Source organism: Theobroma umbraticum, unplaced genomic scaffold, assembly GCF_002168275.2.
Source record: "Theobroma umbraticum cultivar Fairchild unplaced genomic scaffold, ASM216827v3 scaffold_50.0, whole genome shotgun sequence".
Taxonomy (NCBI): Eukaryota; Viridiplantae; Streptophyta; class Magnoliopsida; order Malvales; family Malvaceae; genus Theobroma; species Theobroma umbraticum.
The window spans coordinates 6516454-6534891 of record NW_018397261.1 but is presented as its reverse complement, the minus strand read 5'-3'; the positions used below and the strand labels follow the sequence as shown (position 1 = coordinate 6534891).

Sequence of the window (18438 nt, the reverse complement as noted above, 5' to 3'; positions counted from 1 at the left end):
AAATGATGCCAGAACTCAAATAGAGGAGCTCGAGAAATTTATCATCTTTAAGGAAGTTAAAGAGTTAAAATGCATAAAAAATCCTTCACCGCCACTGGAGAACATCTAAAGCTTGTCGGTGAATCTGTTTGTCTCCAGCTGCCACTACATTAAAGCCTAGAAGATGAGCAAAAAAGGCTAAATCAGCAATATTGTACCAGCAAAATTTAGAACATATTAGCTTCAACATTAACTACTTGATTCAAAAAGGAAAAAATGAATTTCCAATAGCATGGGCTTACTTGTTGCACGTGAACTAGAAGAAGCTTTCCAGTCAAGCTGCTGTCCTTCCCAGTCAGTTATAAAACCACCAGCACCCTCTATAACAGGTACAAGTGCAAGGAAATCGTATGGCTGACAAAGAGGTTACAATCTTCATTAGAAAAACATATTATGCTAATAAAACGTGAATTAGTGATGTGGTCTTCTTGACAACAAAACAAGCCATCCATAATTAGATTGCAATTGACAGTCCCTTATCTTTTAACTTTAGTGGCATTTACTCTGTACACCAAAAAACCTGAAAGGCATACCCGAAGACCAGACTCAATGACAAGATCTACATAACCAGAGGCCAAGAGGGCATAAGCATAGCAGTCACAGCCATATAATGGCAACTTCACCTGTTGAAAACGGGAAAAGACAAAAAGGAAACACACTGAGAACTACTGAACTAGGATAAATAAACATATCTGAGTCCATAAAGGAAAATAAAAGGAAACAATGATCGATAATGACGAACATTACTAAATTTTTTGAAAATACAGAAGTTGACCTAACAACCAGGTCTAAGCATCCATAAAACAACTTTTGCATATGCCAACATGCAACATCACAGCATGATGTAAAAATGAAAGGAAAGTATTGGTATCTGCAGTTGTGTGGTAAGAAAATTGGAAACAAACCAAAAGAACCTGATTCTTCAAAGTCTTCAATTGCATATATTAGATTTCATTCTTAAAACCTTGGCTTTTCCCCTTGATTATCTTGTATATTTTGAAAATTCCGATGGCATATGAGTAGAAATTGCATAGGTTTTAGAGGTAGAACATCATAATCATCAAATGAATATATCACAGGACAGGAGTCCTTTTGTGGTTTATCTTGTATCAAATAATGGGTAAATTTACACAACACCTTATCAAAATCCATTTTAAATAGAAATATACAACCTTATCTTTTACACGGGCAAATGCCTCTTCAGCATCTCCGCTGAACAGATGTGGACTTGTGGTGTACCTAAACAAATAAATAAAAGGTCAAAAAGTTAAGAGAAAGCAAGGTAAACAGACATCAGCTTACTGCTATAAACAGGAATTGTGTGCATGTAGTTATTACTCCGGCATTAAAGGCCAAGCTACTTTAAATTGAGATCATATGGTTTACTGCTCGTATCACAACCCCCAGCCTTTGCAATTTTCAGATGAAATCTTCAACCATTAACCTTCTAGTCATAAGATTTGAAGTGCTGTTTAGTACTAACCTCAACCTCCCTGTATCCCTCTCCCACCACCTCAAACACTCACACACACACACTACATGTCAAAAGTGAAACTCAGAGACTCAGTTTAGCCAGAAAACTCTATCATATAAACCTTGGAATGCAACTTTGTTAAGAAAGAACTAGTCAAAGACAAGGATAACATACAAATATGCTCGTGACAGTTCTGTACAAGTCCGTGTAGCCACTTCTTGTCCATTCAATGTACTTTTCCTTCCACTTATTCCAATCCATCTTTCTCTAAGAACAGGCTGATCAATTATACCAAGAATCTGGAAAAAATAGATGAAGAGGGCAACATATTTATGCCAACTGGTAAGACCAAAATCGACTCACTCTCAGCTTTGTGCAGGCTCATAGGACAATGTTGCAAAACTGGTTTTGTCATGATGACAGGGACTTTTCATTGCTAATGAGGATAACAAAAAAGTACTGAGCCTGCTAAGATTGCTCTCTCATGGGAACAAAAGGAAAGCAACCACTTTACCTATTAACAACAACTAGCATAAGCGGAAGCGTAGTACAGGGGTATAAGTATAACTTACTGGTCTACTTTTATGCAGCAAAGCAATAAGAGTACCAAAGACCGGTTTTCCTAAAAAACGACAAGTATGATGTCACTTCAGGAAAATAGAAGCATAAAACTAACATAATACTTCGAATACAAGTAGAAACAAAAAGATACCAGTAATGAAACTTTTTGTGCCATCTATTGGATCTAAAACCCAAACATAATCTGCAGAATTCTCTTTACATCTCCAGCCGTTTTCCTCTCCGTAACTACAATTACAATTGTAATAATTTCAGCTACAGAAAATAAAAGAACACAACTTTTATCACTCCAAATGGAAATCCAACACTGAAACGATAGTACGAAGACTCAAAACTCACATTGCATGGGACGGAAAATTGTCCAATATAATCGAAACCATAGATTCCTCAGCTGCTTGGTCTGCAATTGTCACTGGACCTGCAGTAGACGAATACAACGTAAGGAGTATTTGCATTTTCATTAAATTTGAGTAAGCAAAATTCTTAGAAGACTCACTCAAATCTTCTTTATCAAGAATCTCGAATTTCTTCCGGAAGTACTTGCGAATCACTTCGCCGGCGGCATCAGCAAGCTTGTTGCCGACCTCGGCAAAGCGGTCGAGTTGGGCGTCGTTTAGTGATAAAGAATCGGTGTGATTAGAGAGTTTAGAGTTGGAAATCATGGCTTTTGTTTGGAGACAAATTCGGGGGGTTTTGAAGGAAGGAAACGAGAGTAAGTAGCTTTTTCTGGTGAGGAGAGGCGAGGAGGAGGAGGAGTGAGAGAAAGGGAGGGCTCTGGGGGAAGTAGCAAGGAAATGGGATTGCGATTGGAGTACCATTTGAAAGGGAGACGGGTTTATAAATAGGCGGGAATCTGCTCGTGGGGAAAGGTAAGCCCTGAATTTGACGACGGACGAGGTTGAAGAGTGAATTGAAGTCCCAAATCAAAAACCAACGAGCAGAGAAGGAAAAGAGAGGACTGAGGAATGGAGGTTGACGTGTTTTGCACCGTTGGATTCCCCTCTCCACTTCTCCCTCCCCCTCCCAATTACTTACTCGCGGTATTTCTATTTCTTTTAAAAATAAAAATACTAAATGTAACATTCCGTACATTGGGTGTTAATTGAGATCTATGATACTATCGAAATCATGATTACTATCGATAAGAAATGTCCAATAAAATTAAAATAAAATTAAAATAATATTATTTTGTTAATGGTGATCGAATAAAATATTAAAATATTACTGAGCGATTTTGTAGAAGTAAGTTGGGTCAAAACGGAAGACTCGAGAATTTACAAGTTGAATAATTTTAGGATAGGAAGGATTTTTGTGGAATTAAATGAAGTTATAGGAAAAGCTGGAGAGCCTACATGCAATTAAACCATTTTTAAGTTAAATCAATATCCAATATGTATATTTGAACTTTAAATGTTAAATGGATAATGAGTGGCCGGCTATGCAGTTCTAATGACTTACACATGGAGTCACGTTGGGCCAATATAAGAATATTTGAAAACTTCAATTGAATATTATGTGGATAAGAAGATGATAAGGGGAACCATGGCAGCCATTAGCAAGGTGGCAATAAGCTAAATTCATCAATTATTAATTTTATATTAAAAAAATTAATAATATCTTTTTCAATATAAACTGTTAAAAAATTAATACGATTAATTTTTAATATTATTATTTTACTTCTATTTAAATTTAAAATTATAATATATAAAATATAAATAATTAAATACAATATATATGATTAATAATGTCTTCTTATATAATTATGATTGTTTAAATATTAAATACTTACCATAACTTCTTTCAACTACATGTAAAATGTAAAGCATATGAAAAAAATATACTTAAGATAATTTTTTTATATAATTAAGATTAATTAAAAAATAATATATTAGTGAAATTTTAAATAACAATCAATAATGTAATATTATAATTTATATTTAAAAATTATATAATAATTTTTAAATTTTTAAATATTAAAATTATTTAAAATAAATTCACATAACATAAAAAAAAACATGACAAATAGAAAATAAAACTCATATAACAAAAAAAAAAGTATATGATTAATAATTCATAAAAATGTGAAAAAATGTATTAAAACTTAGAACATATGGATAAATAGAATAAAAATATAAAAATAAATAAATAATAATATAAATAAGAAAAAATAAAATAAAAAAACTTTACTTTATCGTAATTTCAAAATAAAAAAACAAAAAAGAAAAAAAAAGAAAAAGGTTTGGAGAATCCTAAAAAGTTAAAGGAAAAACTTAAAAACTAAGATACAGTTGAATGGAATTTGTAAAGTTATTTAATTATTTTTTATTTATATTAATTATTTAATAAAAATTATTTTGAAAAGTTATTAAAATATATATATAATATAAAAAATTTTAAAAATTTTGAGAGGTGGTAGCCCCTATAATTATGGGACGCCCTGGACTGAGTTTTTTTTAAGGTTGAGGCTTGCCAAATGAAAGCTTCATGCCGGCAGTTTGAATGTACGATAAAAAGGTCCTTATTGAAGCTTTATGTTATAAAATCAAGAGGTTAATAACCCATTTAATTCTTGCGGTGGATTTTGACCTTTGGTGTGAAGAAGTGTTTAAGCTAAGTATTTACTTGAATTGGGCCATCAATGAGGTAAGATGCTAAGAAATTATTGGTTGATTGCTTACTAAACTAGTTACGGACTATGAGGAAATGTAGAGGTTTTGAAATTGATTGAATGTATTTTAAGATGAAGTTATTGCTCGAATTATGTCAGAGGCCCAACACCTTGGTTGATTACTGATTAGTGGGGTTTAAAAGGCGAAATTAGTAAAACCAAAAGGTGAGCTTAAATTATTAAACTCATGCTGGCAGAAGGAATGCCACGCAAATAACTTTAGAATTGCAGTAAACAAATATATTGTGGTTTTTTAGGGGGTTATTCGAGTTAGGGCTTTGTTTCTAAACAAACCTCGGTAAAGATGCTGCTGAAGGAGCATTGGCCCTGAGGCAATTGGCCCTTTAAGGCTTAAAAAAACAAAAAGATTTGAGCTTTGTAAAAAGAAACTTGAAGGAACTAAACTGAATTCAAAGGAAAATATTTAGAGTAATTAATGACAATTCCCACTAAGTGGGCAACCCCTTTTTAAAACATATTATGGATTTTGTTACTCTAACTGGATAGACACAAAGATGCTCACAGCTTTTATGGCGGCATTAGTATGCTATAATTATGTGCAGAGGCGGAGGGATCCAGAAGGGTTAGTAGGGGTCTTGTCATTCAAAAGTTTTAAAATTTAATATTTTTATTTTTATTTAAAAAAATTTATAATTTCATCCCTATAAATATTAAACTTTTTATTTTCCTCCTTCAAATATGAAATTCTACCTCTACGACTGATTATGTGCTACATATTTAAATGCTATTGGGAAGCATGAGTTGTTAGACACTTGAGTTGATGTATAACCTTATTGTGTTTATGATTTCATGAGTACAAATTATATTATGAGCTGTTTTATAACCACGGGAAGTAAGCCCTTGAAAATGCTAGAATTCTATCTTAATTTAAAAGCTTCAAAACAATCGAGTTTATGCTATATTTTCATGATTTAAACATGCATATATACTCATTAAGCTTATGATTGAAATAGATTATACTCATTTGAAATTCCATTGGATTATTTTTTTGTGTAAACTTTACTAGTATAAGTCCTATTACCATATCAGATTTGTATGGTCTTTATGCACAAATAATAGTTATTTATTGATTTAATATTTGAGTGTTAAGGAGGACGAGGAGCCTTGACTTAATAATTGGTGACGTGGGGAGTCCCACGAATAAGTATAAAGGGGACGTGAAGCCTTTACTTGATATTTTATGATGTGAAGAGTCCTGCGAGTAGGTATAAGAGGGATGTGAAACCCCGGACTTGATATTTGATGATGTGGAGAATCCCACGAGTAGGCATTTATGGTGGATATGGTAGACGATGCATTTCCTATCACAACATACATTGACTCTAATTTACAATAAATGTGACATTCCAACTAGATGTGTTGATTGAGGGGTCAATGTGGGTGATGCCTCATGTTCACTGTTGTAGTGTTGCACATGGTTTATACAATGCACAATTTCTTAGACCTACCCAAGGATAACTTAATTGATATGTTGGGATTTAAGCTCAAGCATCTTATATTGATTTGTATAAAATTTATTAACTTTGCGTATAGTTTATATCATCATATGTATATATTATTATTATGCTTTTATCAAAAGCTCTATCTTAATACTTGTTTCCCTTCTTGTCCACTCACTGAGTATAAAAAAAATTCATTCTAACTAATTGACAATGACAGATAAGTGAATTTTGAAAACGACGGTGGTGAAAGGACTTTAGCTTGTCGAGTAAGTAATTGGCATCTTATAGCATTATTTTTGTGTCGCTTCACTATCTAAATGTCGAGTTATTTACTGTTTTAAAAGAAGTGATGTATATTAAAAACTATTTTGGGCCGAGGCCTTTGGATATTATTTGATTAAATTTGAAGATTTATCACCTAAAATATGTTGTACAAATATTTGGAATTTCTTATTATGAAATCTTATGTGTGATGAAGGATTAAATTTGTCATTGTTGCTGGTGTAATGATAAAAATGTTTAAAGAAATAAATGAAGTAAAGAAAATGGAATAAAGGAAAGAATTTATTTTGTAAGATAAATATATTTAGAAGGCTTACCAAATTGTGTGGGCTCACCGATATGACTTGTGCACCGGTAATGGCCATACGAGTAGGTCGTTAGACTAAATCAAGAATTATCATTTCATATTTCATAATTATCTAAAGATGAACCTAAAATAAATTTAAATTTAGATTTGATTTTGTTGATAGGATTTAATAAATATCTCAATTCGTGAACACTTTAATTACATATAACGATATAAATAAAAAATTTGATACTAAAAAAAAAAGGAAGAAAAACAACTTTAACTTGACATAATAATGAAAATTAATATACTTGGTATTTAAGATTTAATGTTAATTTCCAAAGTATACAGATCATAATTGTTATCCTACAGTGTTATTTAAGATATAAGTATGGCCTCCCAAGTTCATATATATTAAAGTCAAGTGAAAATGGTTGAACATAAAGCAATCATCTTTAAAAGCAAAATTGCATAAGCCCGAGACCAAGAGTTCTGTATATCAATTCCAACCATTACAAACACAAAGACAATAAACTGTTGTGAATTGTGATTGTATGAGCTTACTTTATAGCATCATAAAGTTTGTTTGCTGCTTCTCCATGAGAACCTGCCATAGGGGAATTCGAGCAATTGGTTGCATTAATTACACCAGTAATTAATGAGCTCCTTTGGTGAAGAAAAGTGCTCTCCCAGATAAACGAATGGCATACCTTTCCAGTTGTCCATTACTTCCTAAACCATCTTCAATGATGCAGATAGGCAATATGAAGTGGGGTTTACTAAAGATCAAAATCAACTCCAACTTTAGCAAGGAAAAAGAGAAAAAAAAGAAAAAGAAAAAACTCAGCATGCTATGATATAAGACTGTTACAATCTAAGAAAATGCTAAACAACGGCCCTGCTCAATTACAGTTTGTACTCTTAATTTACTTAATTCCTTGAACTGTATTTGTTGTGTAGCCACCATCTTTGACACATACATCTTTACGGGGACTTTATGTGTGGCGTCTAGAGCTTGGTGGTGCATCTGTTTGTCCCCAGCTGCTACTATGTCGAATGCTACAAGAAAAGAAAATTATAAATTTACCATGCATGTCTAACGAGAAACTTTTAAGAAGGCAAAGACTTTCCAAAACAGGTACATACTTGCTGAAGTGCAGCGACGGTATTTGAAAGGTCAGAGTTAGAACTCCTTGTTCTTTTGTACTGTCACACTGATGATGGGAGTTCCGAGCATCTATAGGTACCTGTGGGGACAATTTTTTTGCATAAAAATTATTCGTCTAACAATAATTTTTAAGTTTCTAACACAAATTTTGTATTAAAAGTTACGCATGACACCAATGCCATGGATGCTGATAAATTTTTATATTTATCAATAATATGAAAGTTTTTTTTTTTTTTTGGGGGGGGGGGGGGGGGGGAACATTTAAGGGAACATTTTTACTAAAATATATTAAATATTATGTTATGCAATTGTATTGGAAATTCACAATAAATGTTTCAATTCGCCCATTGATGAACGGACATGGTAATTATTATAAAGAAAAAGAAAGTACTAGTATCATAACAAGTTTGCTACATCAATTCCTACATCATAATGTACTGTTTATTACAGATCACACTTCAAACTCATGATAAATTTACAAGCACACATAATTTTAAGGCCAACATCATTACAAACACAGCATCCAAAACTAAAGTTGCAATTCATTCAGACAGCTTTAATGACTATGATGACCAGGGAATTTTTCCTTGATCTTCTCCATCATTGTCTTCTTCTCGTGCTCAGTGTGTTGCTGCCCATGCGCGACGCTGGTGGTCGTGGCTTTAGACTCGTGAGTTGTGGTCTGTGATTGCACCTCCTCCTTGTGCTTTCCACCTGTCAGTTTATCCTTTATTTTGTCCTTCAGCCCTTTCTTCTTCCTTATCCCGCCCATCTCATCATCCTCGGACTAAAACCAAAAACAGTTCAAAGCCAAAGAGAAAGGGCAGTTAACTGTAAAATAATAATAAAAAAAACCAAATCTGCCATCATATATATGAGGCGGTTTTTCATTACCGAGCTGGAGCTGTTGGAGCGCTGAATCTCGACCCTGCTGGAAGCCTCGTAATGCAGCTGCTGTGGATGCTGCTGCTGATACCCAGCTGCAGAGCCAGTCTCATCTCCCATCTGACCGCCATGCACACCTGTCTGAGTCATAACTGGATGCTTGGAGGCTATACCAGTGACGTGCACGGGGTTACCGTATTCGTCGGTCAGTTGAACTGGGTTGCCTTGCTCATCAGTGAGTCGAATGGGGTTGCCATGCACATCTCTTAAATCAGCCATTTCGTCAGTGACAGAAAAAGCAAAAGAAAGAAGCTTGAAAAGAGTTTGACAGTAGTGGACTGGGAGCTATATATGTTTGTATCTGTCGGGGCTTGGCAGATGGTATGGATTGAGACTAATCTGGGCACTTAAAAATGGAAAACCCGAAGACGGTGGAGAAGAAGACAACGCTTCTGCACGCATGTAGCTAGACATTTTACAGGTGGCGAAGCGTTAGGAAATGATTCATCCAGGATAATGCCACGTTAGAGAATGGAGGGTGCACGTGTAGCTTACGTGTGCGACGAATGGGTGTGGCATTAGGATGAACCGGTTCACAATAAAGAAAAGAATAACATTATTTCTATTTGTCAGTGATTTTTCTCATATAACTTCCCAAATTAGTAACAGCGAACGCGTCTCCAGGGTTTACGTATGCTGAGAACTTGACGGTCCCACTCATTTACTTTCTTTTGTCGGTTCAACGGTGTATCTTGTTTAGGCGAGCTAGGTGAGGAGCGAAATTCATGGGGCACTCCCAATTCAATAAGAAAAATTTGCATGGTATGAAGAAAGCGTGTCCAGTCCTATGATGATTCAGAGATTCTGATGAATAATGGCGGGAGCCCAAATATCTATTGGTTACTACCATAATTTACCTCCAGAATTGGCTCAAATCTAAACTGAAAATAGATTTAATATTTTCATCCATCGATTTGTTCAGATATGGCTTGCCATGTAAGTATGAGGGCAATTGGAAAGCAATACAACTCAAAGCCCTAATGAAATATAATTGCCTTCTGGGAAGATCCAGAGTCAATAAGCCATACAGAATTTTTCATATGAATCTTCGTGTATGAATCCAAGCAAGAAACAGATTCAATCTGTACAAAATAAGAATAAGATCACTAGTGTTACATTATATATTTCCATTCTTTAAACTTTGTGAGCTATTCTTTCACCTATGATTTCCATTTTTCTTCTTTACAGTGTGAGTCCCACAAGATCATCATGTTGAAACTTCAGAATGATGTCAATAATTCTTCAAGAATGAACAGCCCTGCCCTATGTGCAATCCCTGTATCCAACTAGGACTGTAGAGGAGAAGAAAACCAGAATCTGTATAACAGAAAAAATGACAAATCACAATTGAGTCCCAATAAACCAAGGATTTGAACATTTTCTTAAATAATTTGTGGGTATTTTGAGGTATCAAAAATCGATTACTTTCGTTCCAGGCAAGGACAGATTGTGGTCACAACTGTGACATTAAGATAAGGAAGGCGGTTTTATTTGTAAATGCAATGAAAGGAAGAATGAAGCTTTTGAGGCCTGTACTGAAAAAGGCAATACATCAGCCAACGAGATACTAACCTCCTAACAGCAGACAAGTTCATATCTTGCTAGATTTGACCCAGAAAAATCCCTTTTTCCTGGTAGGAAGATTCTCTGAAGGGGACCTACTTCCCTTTGATCCAAAAGAAAAGTGTTTCCTCAGGAAGGGCTTGCCCAAGGAGCTTTTCATGCTTGAACTGGAGGCCTTCCCTTCATGTACACTACTTCTCAGACGGTTAAATACAACAGGATCAGCATCAATATCACTATCAACAACCCGGCTCCTTGATCTTTTGTTGATTTTAGCCTTAAAATCCATTTCTGCTTTAAATGCTTTCTCAGACAATTTATGGGCCTTCTTCTCCCCTAAAGTACAAATGGGGCAAGCAGGGTCATACTTGTCAATTTCAGGGGTCATGTTCTCCAAACATTCAGCATGGTAAACATGTCCACAAGTTAGAACAGCAACAACCGAAAGCTCATTGTTAATAATAATCTTCTGGCTGCTCCACAAAGATTTCTCTGATAACAGCTTTGAGCAAACACCACATGTTTGCAGATCAACAGAAGGGGAAGATGAGATTCGGCCACTGGATCTGCTTATCTTCTCACGATGAAAACCCCATGAGTCACTATCAAAAGACCACCTTTCCCTACGAGATGTAGCCATGAGTTCAGAAAAGGCATGCATTGACCAACCATCAGAAGAACCACCCCGAGAGCCCCCAGTTGATTCATTGCTCCATGAAGGCATCACTAGCCTTTCCTCACCGACTGAGTATCTATTAGGTGACTTCAATCCCATAATTCGATTATCAGAAACTTGGCGCAATAGATGATGTCCAGGTGATCTGAGAGGCCACCTTGTTGTCATTGAACTGGTAGGATGCGCATGACTCTGGGATGACAAAGGGGATGTTGCCAATGAGGAAGCTGATGGCAAAGAAAGTGATAACTTTGAGGGAGATGGGTATGAAGCTGCAGGGGATTCTGCTGATTCTTTCACCTGAAACATAACCCACATTTCTTAAAGGATGTCAAATTAAGGGGAAGTTATCATGACAGAGTATTGGAAACACACATGAAACTGCCTCCTACAGTTAAGAGTTTTACCTGCTCTATGTTCACATTGATAGAGACATTTCTTGAAATAGATTGATCTGCATAATATATGTAAAAGAACATTAGACAGAACAACTCTAAAGGACCTCTCAAACATTTTTTTTCCTTTTTTTTTTTGCCTTGGACAAGACCTTTCTCACATCTAAAGGTTGAAAACTAACAAAATGACAGAACGGCAGGGCCAATTTTAGTAGATGATCTGTTTTCACTGTCTTTTCCTTTTTTTACCATGAGACCAGCACATACAACAAGACTAGGGAAACAAATCTCACTGCCCCACCCCCACCTCTCCCCAAAAAATAAGGGAAACCCCCTAGACCTCATACATATCCTGTTGTCGGAAAAATTATTGTTTTTATTATAAATTCACCATGAAAAAAACAAAACTGAATTAAAGTAAAGCATTCACACATTATTCCCACTGTTCGTGTAACATAAGCAAGGTAGAGTGGGACCATCCAAGGAGAAAAAGATTGCTCCAAGGAAAAGGAAGAAAAGCCAGAAGCAATGGCCTTCAACAGGTGATTGCAGCATGATTGTATAACCAATAGGACAAGGGTAATCCTGTTATGCATGCAACTACTTTACTAAACCAAATTTTCCAGAGAATGCCAAATGATGGTCAGTGTCTTGAAAAGAAAGACTCAGAATTTTTTCATTTATACATTATTGCTCCCTTCCACTGCGTATAAGGACCCAAGCCCCTTGATGTTCTGATTTTTTATCAGAAGCACCTTTCAACATATATCTTTTTGGTTAAATGGAAATTATTGTCTATCTAATTCAGTTAGTCTCCCATATGGTAAGGTAATAACAGGAATATTGTTTAACTTTCAAAACTAAATTCAACATTTTTGAATTACGGTAAGACCCACAATAAGACCTGCATCCAAAGAGTTTACCTGAAGCAGGAGTTCTCACGTGCCCAGCAGTTCCTTCTGAAATTGGGGACTTTTTCCATATATGAGACTGGAAACTCTCAGACGGACTTGCATCCTCTGATGCACATGCAGACTCATATTTGATCTCTGATCCATCATTCCGACTAATCACATCTGAAAACCAACTTATAGAAGTGTCTTCTCCAGCTACACGCCCTCGATTATCCCAACGAAAACTCCACGTTGGGGAATACCTTATATTCCTATGTAAAGCCTCACTACCTGAACCATTTACTATAGTTTTGTCTCTAGCAGCAACACAGCAAGCAGCCCCCATGATCCACCACACCACAAACTAATTCTCTCCCAGTTTATTCAAACAAACATCATTCACATTATCCGAAACACAAACTCAACCACCATTACCCTAGCAGGAAAACCGCCAGCGTTATATTCCTTCAATTATTAACAGAAAAAAAACCAAAGCATCAATAAGCTGATCAATAATTAGTCAATAGAAAATAAAATACTAGTAAAATTATTTGCACTTGATTTTAAAACCTAAATCTAATCCTTATTATATCCTTACCAACTTAAATTTAAATTATAACGTCAAAACAGAAGAAATTGAAACAAGAATCCGAAATTAACCAAAACACCTCCAACAAAATTATAAAAAAGGAAATTACCTTCTTTGGCATTAAAATGAGCTTTAATCAATTAATAGCTAAGTTGAGAGACCAAATGAAAGAGTTTGTAGGCTCAGAACAACACCCTCAGTATCCACGGCAACTCACTCAAAACTAAAGAAAAAGTGAAAACTGCGTAACAAACAAAGAATATACTGAAATAAAAAAAATGGTGAAAAAAAGACCAAGCATGGATCAATTTGCTAGTCTTCACAGACCGAGTAAGAGTACCAAAATAATTAATTAATTAATTGGAAAAATTCAGAAACCCTAAATATAGTGAAACGAACAAATAGAAAACACTACAGAGGTCAAAAAGAGATCCGAAATAGATGCCTAAAGTACAGTAACTCGCGGTCATAATAACCACAGCAAAAGAGAAAAAAAAACAAACAAATCAAATCAAAATTTAAAACATTAATATTCCGGACAGCAAAATATAAAAGGAAAATTTAAATTATTATAATGATACTTGATTTTCGAGCACCTTAGCATGACTACCAAACAACTTTTCCCCATAGTCAAAAGTAAAAAATCGGAACCTGACGCCACCGACAGTACCTGTTTGAGCTCCGAAAAACGCCGCCGTATTCAAAATAGAAACCCGAGTGATTCCAGAGAAAGAGAAAGGAAAGGGAGGAGACTAAGCGGCTGCTTGTTCTTTCTATTCCCTTTTTCTCATTGTTTCAGAAAGAAAGAGGGAAGGAGTGAGGTCGTTTTAGACGGTTTTACTAACGTCGTTAGAACCTGTTCAACTGACCTCATTTATCAGCCGTTAAATATGTTTTTTTTTTTATTTGACGGAATTTGTGCTGAACGGAGTGATACTTTTAGAGCAAGCGATTCCGTGTTTGTAAAACTTGTACCTTAAAAAGGTGTTTTATTTGTGCGGTTGAATTGGGAAAAAAATTGAAAATTTGTTTAGAAAATAGAGCTAACAAACGGAAACGGATGGTTTCTTATGAGGTACGCGGAGTGCGCAGTACGCATTCCCTTGCTTTTCAAGTCACACGAAAGTATCATCATGAAATATTATTATTTAAATGTTTTTTCAACTTAAAAAGATTCTTTAAAAATACCTTAATTATTATTATTCTCATTCATAATTTCCAGATTCTTTCCCCCTCACTTGCGTAGGCATTTTTGTACAAAACAGAACCACCTTTCCTTTTTCTTATTGGGTTTTTAAACCTTTTTTTAATGAAGTTTGATGGTTTAGTTTAAACTATTTTTTACATAAAAAATGAGATTTGAATTAAATTCAGTAATTCAATCAATCCAAGTTCAAAAATTATCGATTTTGTAGTTTTTTATAACCAAATTATATGACCTATTAAAAGTGATTGATTTAAGTATTTATATAAATTTTAATAATTAGATTCATATTCAATATGAAATGAGGTATTAAAAGTACATCTGTAATTATTTTCCTTTTTTTAGAAAGATTATAACTTATAATTAAAAATAAATAAATTTGAGATGTTGGAATTACAATGTGAAGTTATTACCCAAACTGGTAGTGCAAATGTCAAAAAAGGGCCCTTTAAGTCAAAAGTGTTAGATTTAAAAAGATTTTGTTATTATTAATTCGATTAAACTTCGACACAAGCCATATTTTGGCTTGAACCTTTCAAAGATTAAAGGGATAAAAAAGAGTTTTATTATTGTAAAAAGAGACAAAAAACATTTATTTATTTGTTTTAAAAAATCTGACGATGACACCAAATGATTAATAAATTAGCTGTAGGTCAAATACTTAGGACGTGTAACGCTCCGGACAGATGTCAACTAGAAAATGTTTTGCCAAGGAAAATATTTTCTATTTGGTGGGTGCTACGTTACAAAATCAAGACATTGAGTTGTACACGTAAATGGCAACCAACAAAAAGTGAGAGGAAGAAAAAAAAAAGATTTGTGCTTAATTAATGCGGTTGATGCTGTTGTTCAACTCATTACATTTTCGTATGGAGTCAAAAGAAAGTTGATAGCTTATTTTGGGCACTAAACAAATCCTCAAATTTGGCCAAACATGCCATTAAGTTGAGGACAAAAGTGTCATTTTATGGTTAAAAAAGGAAGTATGGTGTTTAGACTTGATTGAGAGATGCCTAATCATCTATTAGGAAAACAATTAAAACATCAAAATCAATTGAGATTAGGTAAATGAAATTCTTCTTCTTTTGAAGGAGAAGATGTTTGATTATAAGACATAAACTCACATTGATTGGCTTTTGTGGGGGCAATTTCATGAAGTACAAAATTTATATTCCTAGAATTAACCAAATGGCCCCTTGCCCTTTTTATTTTTAGCCCAAATGGCACAAGCAATTGTGTCCTTTTTTTGCTGTTTGCTGTACATGTACTTCAAAAGTGAGGTGGAACTTCTTTCAAATTCTCCCTTGGTGACATAATGATTGCATATTAATACCTCATAATGATTAAACGATTTCTTTTTTTTAAAAAAATAATAAATTGGTTTTTATGTATCGAGATATTAAAAGATTTATTTTATAAGAATTGTATTTAAAATTAATGTCAATAAGGGCTATCGATAAAGGTCGAGTTCAAAATTAATCACCATGAAAATGAATGAATTTATCAATTAAGCTAACCTTGTTTGGTTTTCAAAGAAATATTTTAATCTCTTGTTTTTTTTAAAAAATTTATTTAACAATTAAACATGCAGCTCTGGGGAGTCAAATTGGGCTACGGCATCCCTGGATAGTTCTCCCCAGTTCGTCAGTATCAGCCCAAAGACCAAGTTTGACACATGTATGGCCGAATCTTCAATCCAGAGACCCAAGGGGCTCCTTCTAGATTTTGGCTTTTGACCTTTTACCGGCTTTTCCCCGAAGAAAAACAAAAGGCAAAGGGAAGCAAATAGTGTCTCCGAAGTTGCTTTGACTTGGGGCAACTTCTGTTCTCGAGTTTCCTTCAAATGTATATATCAAACCGCTGAAGCTAGGTAAATCTCAAACTTCACTGTAGGACTCTTCTCCTTACTCCGACCACCCATCTTTTATATATACATTATAAAAAACATCTAAAAGTAATAATACATGAAATTATTTATTTAATATCAAAATCATTTGTAATTTCTCATACGAGTAAAGCATTTATTCTTAAAATGATTAAAAATGATTAATTTTTTCATTTGAAAAATATATTTTATATATAACTAAGTAATAGATTACATAAAAATAATTCGAATCTATTGTCATATATTATAAGGTTGTCAGTTCACTACAACATTATAATCTTCATTAAGCTCACAATGAAACTAAAGAGAGTTAATAATCATGTAGAAGAAAACAAGTCTAATTTAATATATTTAAATAAAAAAGACAAGTTCGACATCCACACAATTTACATTAGAAGTAGTACTACTACTTTGAAATCATAATGTTACACTGTGAACATTACATCATGATATAGATTCGTACCTTAAAGTTGTTCTAACAGGATATCTGTACAGCCCATAGTAATTATTTAGGTCTCAAAACTTAGTACTATAAATATATATATATATATATGACATATAGTATTAATTACTATATATAGAGAGAGTAGATAGTAATGATAATGCTTCAGTTATTTAAGTACTACTGTGATCAAAGCTGCCAAGCTCTTTTTTAATCCATTGCTACACCACCTTCAGTTGGGTATGAGCTTGAAAGGAGGCTTAACAATAGCTGGTGATGGATCATATCTCCCATAGTCTTTGGTGTTTGCTTTGAGCAGCCTTTCATGAACAGAAGTTGCTTCGCCACCATCCTTTCATGCAAAGAATGAATCAACAAAAGTAGTGAATAATGATAAATATATTAGGCAAAACCAAAAAGAGGAGGGGAAAAGAAAAAGACACCCTTGGAGTAAGAGAGAAGAAGGGGTTTGATTAATATTTCAGAGCAGGTAAAACTTTGGGTTTATTTTCTTGTCAGAGAAGAAAACAAGTATTTGGTTTCTATTTACTGTGGATAAGTGGACTTTGGTTAAAGGATTAGGTTGATTTCTGGTATTTTTCTCTCTCGCACACAAGGGAGGGAGAGCCGGTTAAGCTTTAAAATCAAGGGTAAAGAGAAAAACAATGAGAATAGGCAAGAAGCAACAAGCAATGATTAACTAGACCACGTCTGTCAACCATAATCAACTGGTGCATGCCATAATTGACACCTAATTGATTTTGGGTCAGCGATTCTTCAAGCAGAAGCAAGTTTTTTTCAAGACTTCGAATATATCTTCCAATGCCAACAATTCCTCTTCCTTTTTTAGTCTCTAAAGTTGGTGAAAACCGCCACAGAGTGAAAGAATTCAAATCAAGTTTCCATACAATACCAGTAAAAGGAGAGTTTCCATTTACACAAACCTCAAAAGCTGCATCCACTTCCTCAGCCAACTTGTTCACGAACTTCGATGGTCGAGCTGCAACAAAAAGGCAATTCCAGCAAGTGAATGGTGAAACTCTCATTCTGTATATAGTCACTCATTTTTAAGCCAATAATAACAAAGACTACCAGAAGAAAAAGGAACCCATCCCATGAAACATATGTCATTGAACATGCAGAATAGTTTAATGCATCTTAAAACCCTAACAGGACTTTGACGCAAAAGATATGTACTGGCGAGCATGTTACCCTAAAATCCAAGGTTAAACCTTGGTCTTTAGTTTCAAGTGTCGACATAGCTTGAAGCCAGGTCATTAATTAATCTTACTAAGCTAGCTAGCTTGTTCTTCTTTATTAGTTAAGCTTCGACATTCGACAACGCGTGCATGACTTTGCAGCAGATTAAAGTTGCAGCAAGGAGACATAGAAGAACCCACCTGCCAGAGAAGTTGATAAAAGAAAAGCTGAAGCCAGGAGGAAAAGTAGAACAATCTTCTTGAGATGCATGACACCCATTGTTGAGCAGAAATTTTTTCCTTCTGTTGTCTTTTATCTTTCAAAGCGAATTTTTTTCTCATTCAAGAGGGAATCGAAGCAAGTGAGGGCTATCTATATTGCAACCAACATTATAGTATATACCAAGAGCGGCCTCAGAGATGAACGAGGAATTAGTTGTATTTTATTGCGAAAGAATGCAATCTTAGTTTAAAAATTCAAAAGCAGAAAAGGGGAAGGAGACTGCTTTTCTTTTGTTGGGGCACTTAAGTCTAGCAGGTTAGTGGATTATATAGTTAATTAAAGTATCAGGAATGAGTGTGACAAGCTAGTGGAAATCATTAAAACACCCCTCACTTGTCTTAATACAAAGGATTCACATTGCTGATATCTGGCTGTATACATACTAATCTTGACTTCACTAATACC

The 18438-nt window shown here is 34.5% G+C and overlaps 4 protein-coding genes across 6 annotated transcripts; all 4 read right to left on the bottom strand.

The window, feature by feature from the left end:
* Window positions 1–6: 6 nt before the first annotated feature.
* On the bottom strand, window positions 7–3115 carry IMPL2 (inositol monophosphatase family protein). Its single transcript, XM_021430788.1, has 9 exons — window positions 2589–3115; window positions 2432–2510; window positions 2226–2320; window positions 2086–2135; window positions 1688–1812; window positions 1212–1278; window positions 573–662; window positions 282–393; window positions 7–156 (listed from the first exon to the last, which is right to left on the bottom strand). The coding sequence occupies exons 1-9, from the start codon at window positions 2908–2910 to the stop codon at window positions 86–88; spliced, it is 1011 nt and encodes a 336-aa protein (XP_021286463.1). The 5' UTR covers window positions 2911–3115; the 3' UTR covers window positions 7–85.
* Window positions 3116–8379: 5264 nt separating this feature from the next.
* Window positions 8380–9308, bottom strand: LEA (dehydrin LEA). Its single transcript, XM_021431308.1, has 2 exons — window positions 8854–9308; window positions 8380–8746 (listed from the first exon to the last, which is right to left on the bottom strand). Exons 1-2 carry the CDS (start codon window positions 9121–9123, stop codon window positions 8516–8518), a joined length of 501 nt encoding a protein of 166 aa, XP_021286983.1. The 5' UTR covers window positions 9124–9308; the 3' UTR covers window positions 8380–8515.
* Window positions 9309–9867: 559 nt separating this feature from the next.
* Window positions 9868–14017, bottom strand: LOC110418710 (uncharacterized). Of its 3 annotated transcripts, XM_021431509.2 has the most exons (6): window positions 13691–14017; window positions 13130–13261; window positions 12462–12896; window positions 11551–11597; window positions 10477–11443; window positions 9868–10221 (listed from the first exon to the last, which is right to left on the bottom strand). In XM_021431509.2, exons 3-5 carry the CDS (start codon window positions 12775–12777, stop codon window positions 10496–10498), a joined length of 1311 nt encoding a protein of 436 aa, XP_021287184.1. In that variant the 5' UTR covers window positions 12778–12896; window positions 13130–13261; window positions 13691–14017; the 3' UTR covers window positions 9868–10221; window positions 10477–10495. The 3 variants fall into 3 exon arrangements, with proteins under 3 accessions (XP_021287184.1, XP_021287186.1, XP_021287183.1); XM_021431511.2 differs by lacking the exon at window positions 13130–13261 and having other exon boundaries at window positions 13617–14017; XM_021431508.2 differs by lacking the exon at window positions 13130–13261.
* Window positions 14018–16431: 2414 nt separating this feature from the next.
* Window positions 16432–18252, bottom strand: LOC110418236 (aspartate carbamoyltransferase). The gene is made up of 3 exons (XM_021430902.1): window positions 17952–18252; window positions 17496–17551; window positions 16432–16903 (listed from the first exon to the last, which is right to left on the bottom strand). Exons 1-3 carry the CDS (start codon window positions 18028–18030, stop codon window positions 16784–16786), a joined length of 255 nt encoding a protein of 84 aa, XP_021286577.1. The 5' UTR covers window positions 18031–18252; the 3' UTR covers window positions 16432–16783.
* Between the last annotated feature and the right edge of the window lie 186 nt (window positions 18253–18438).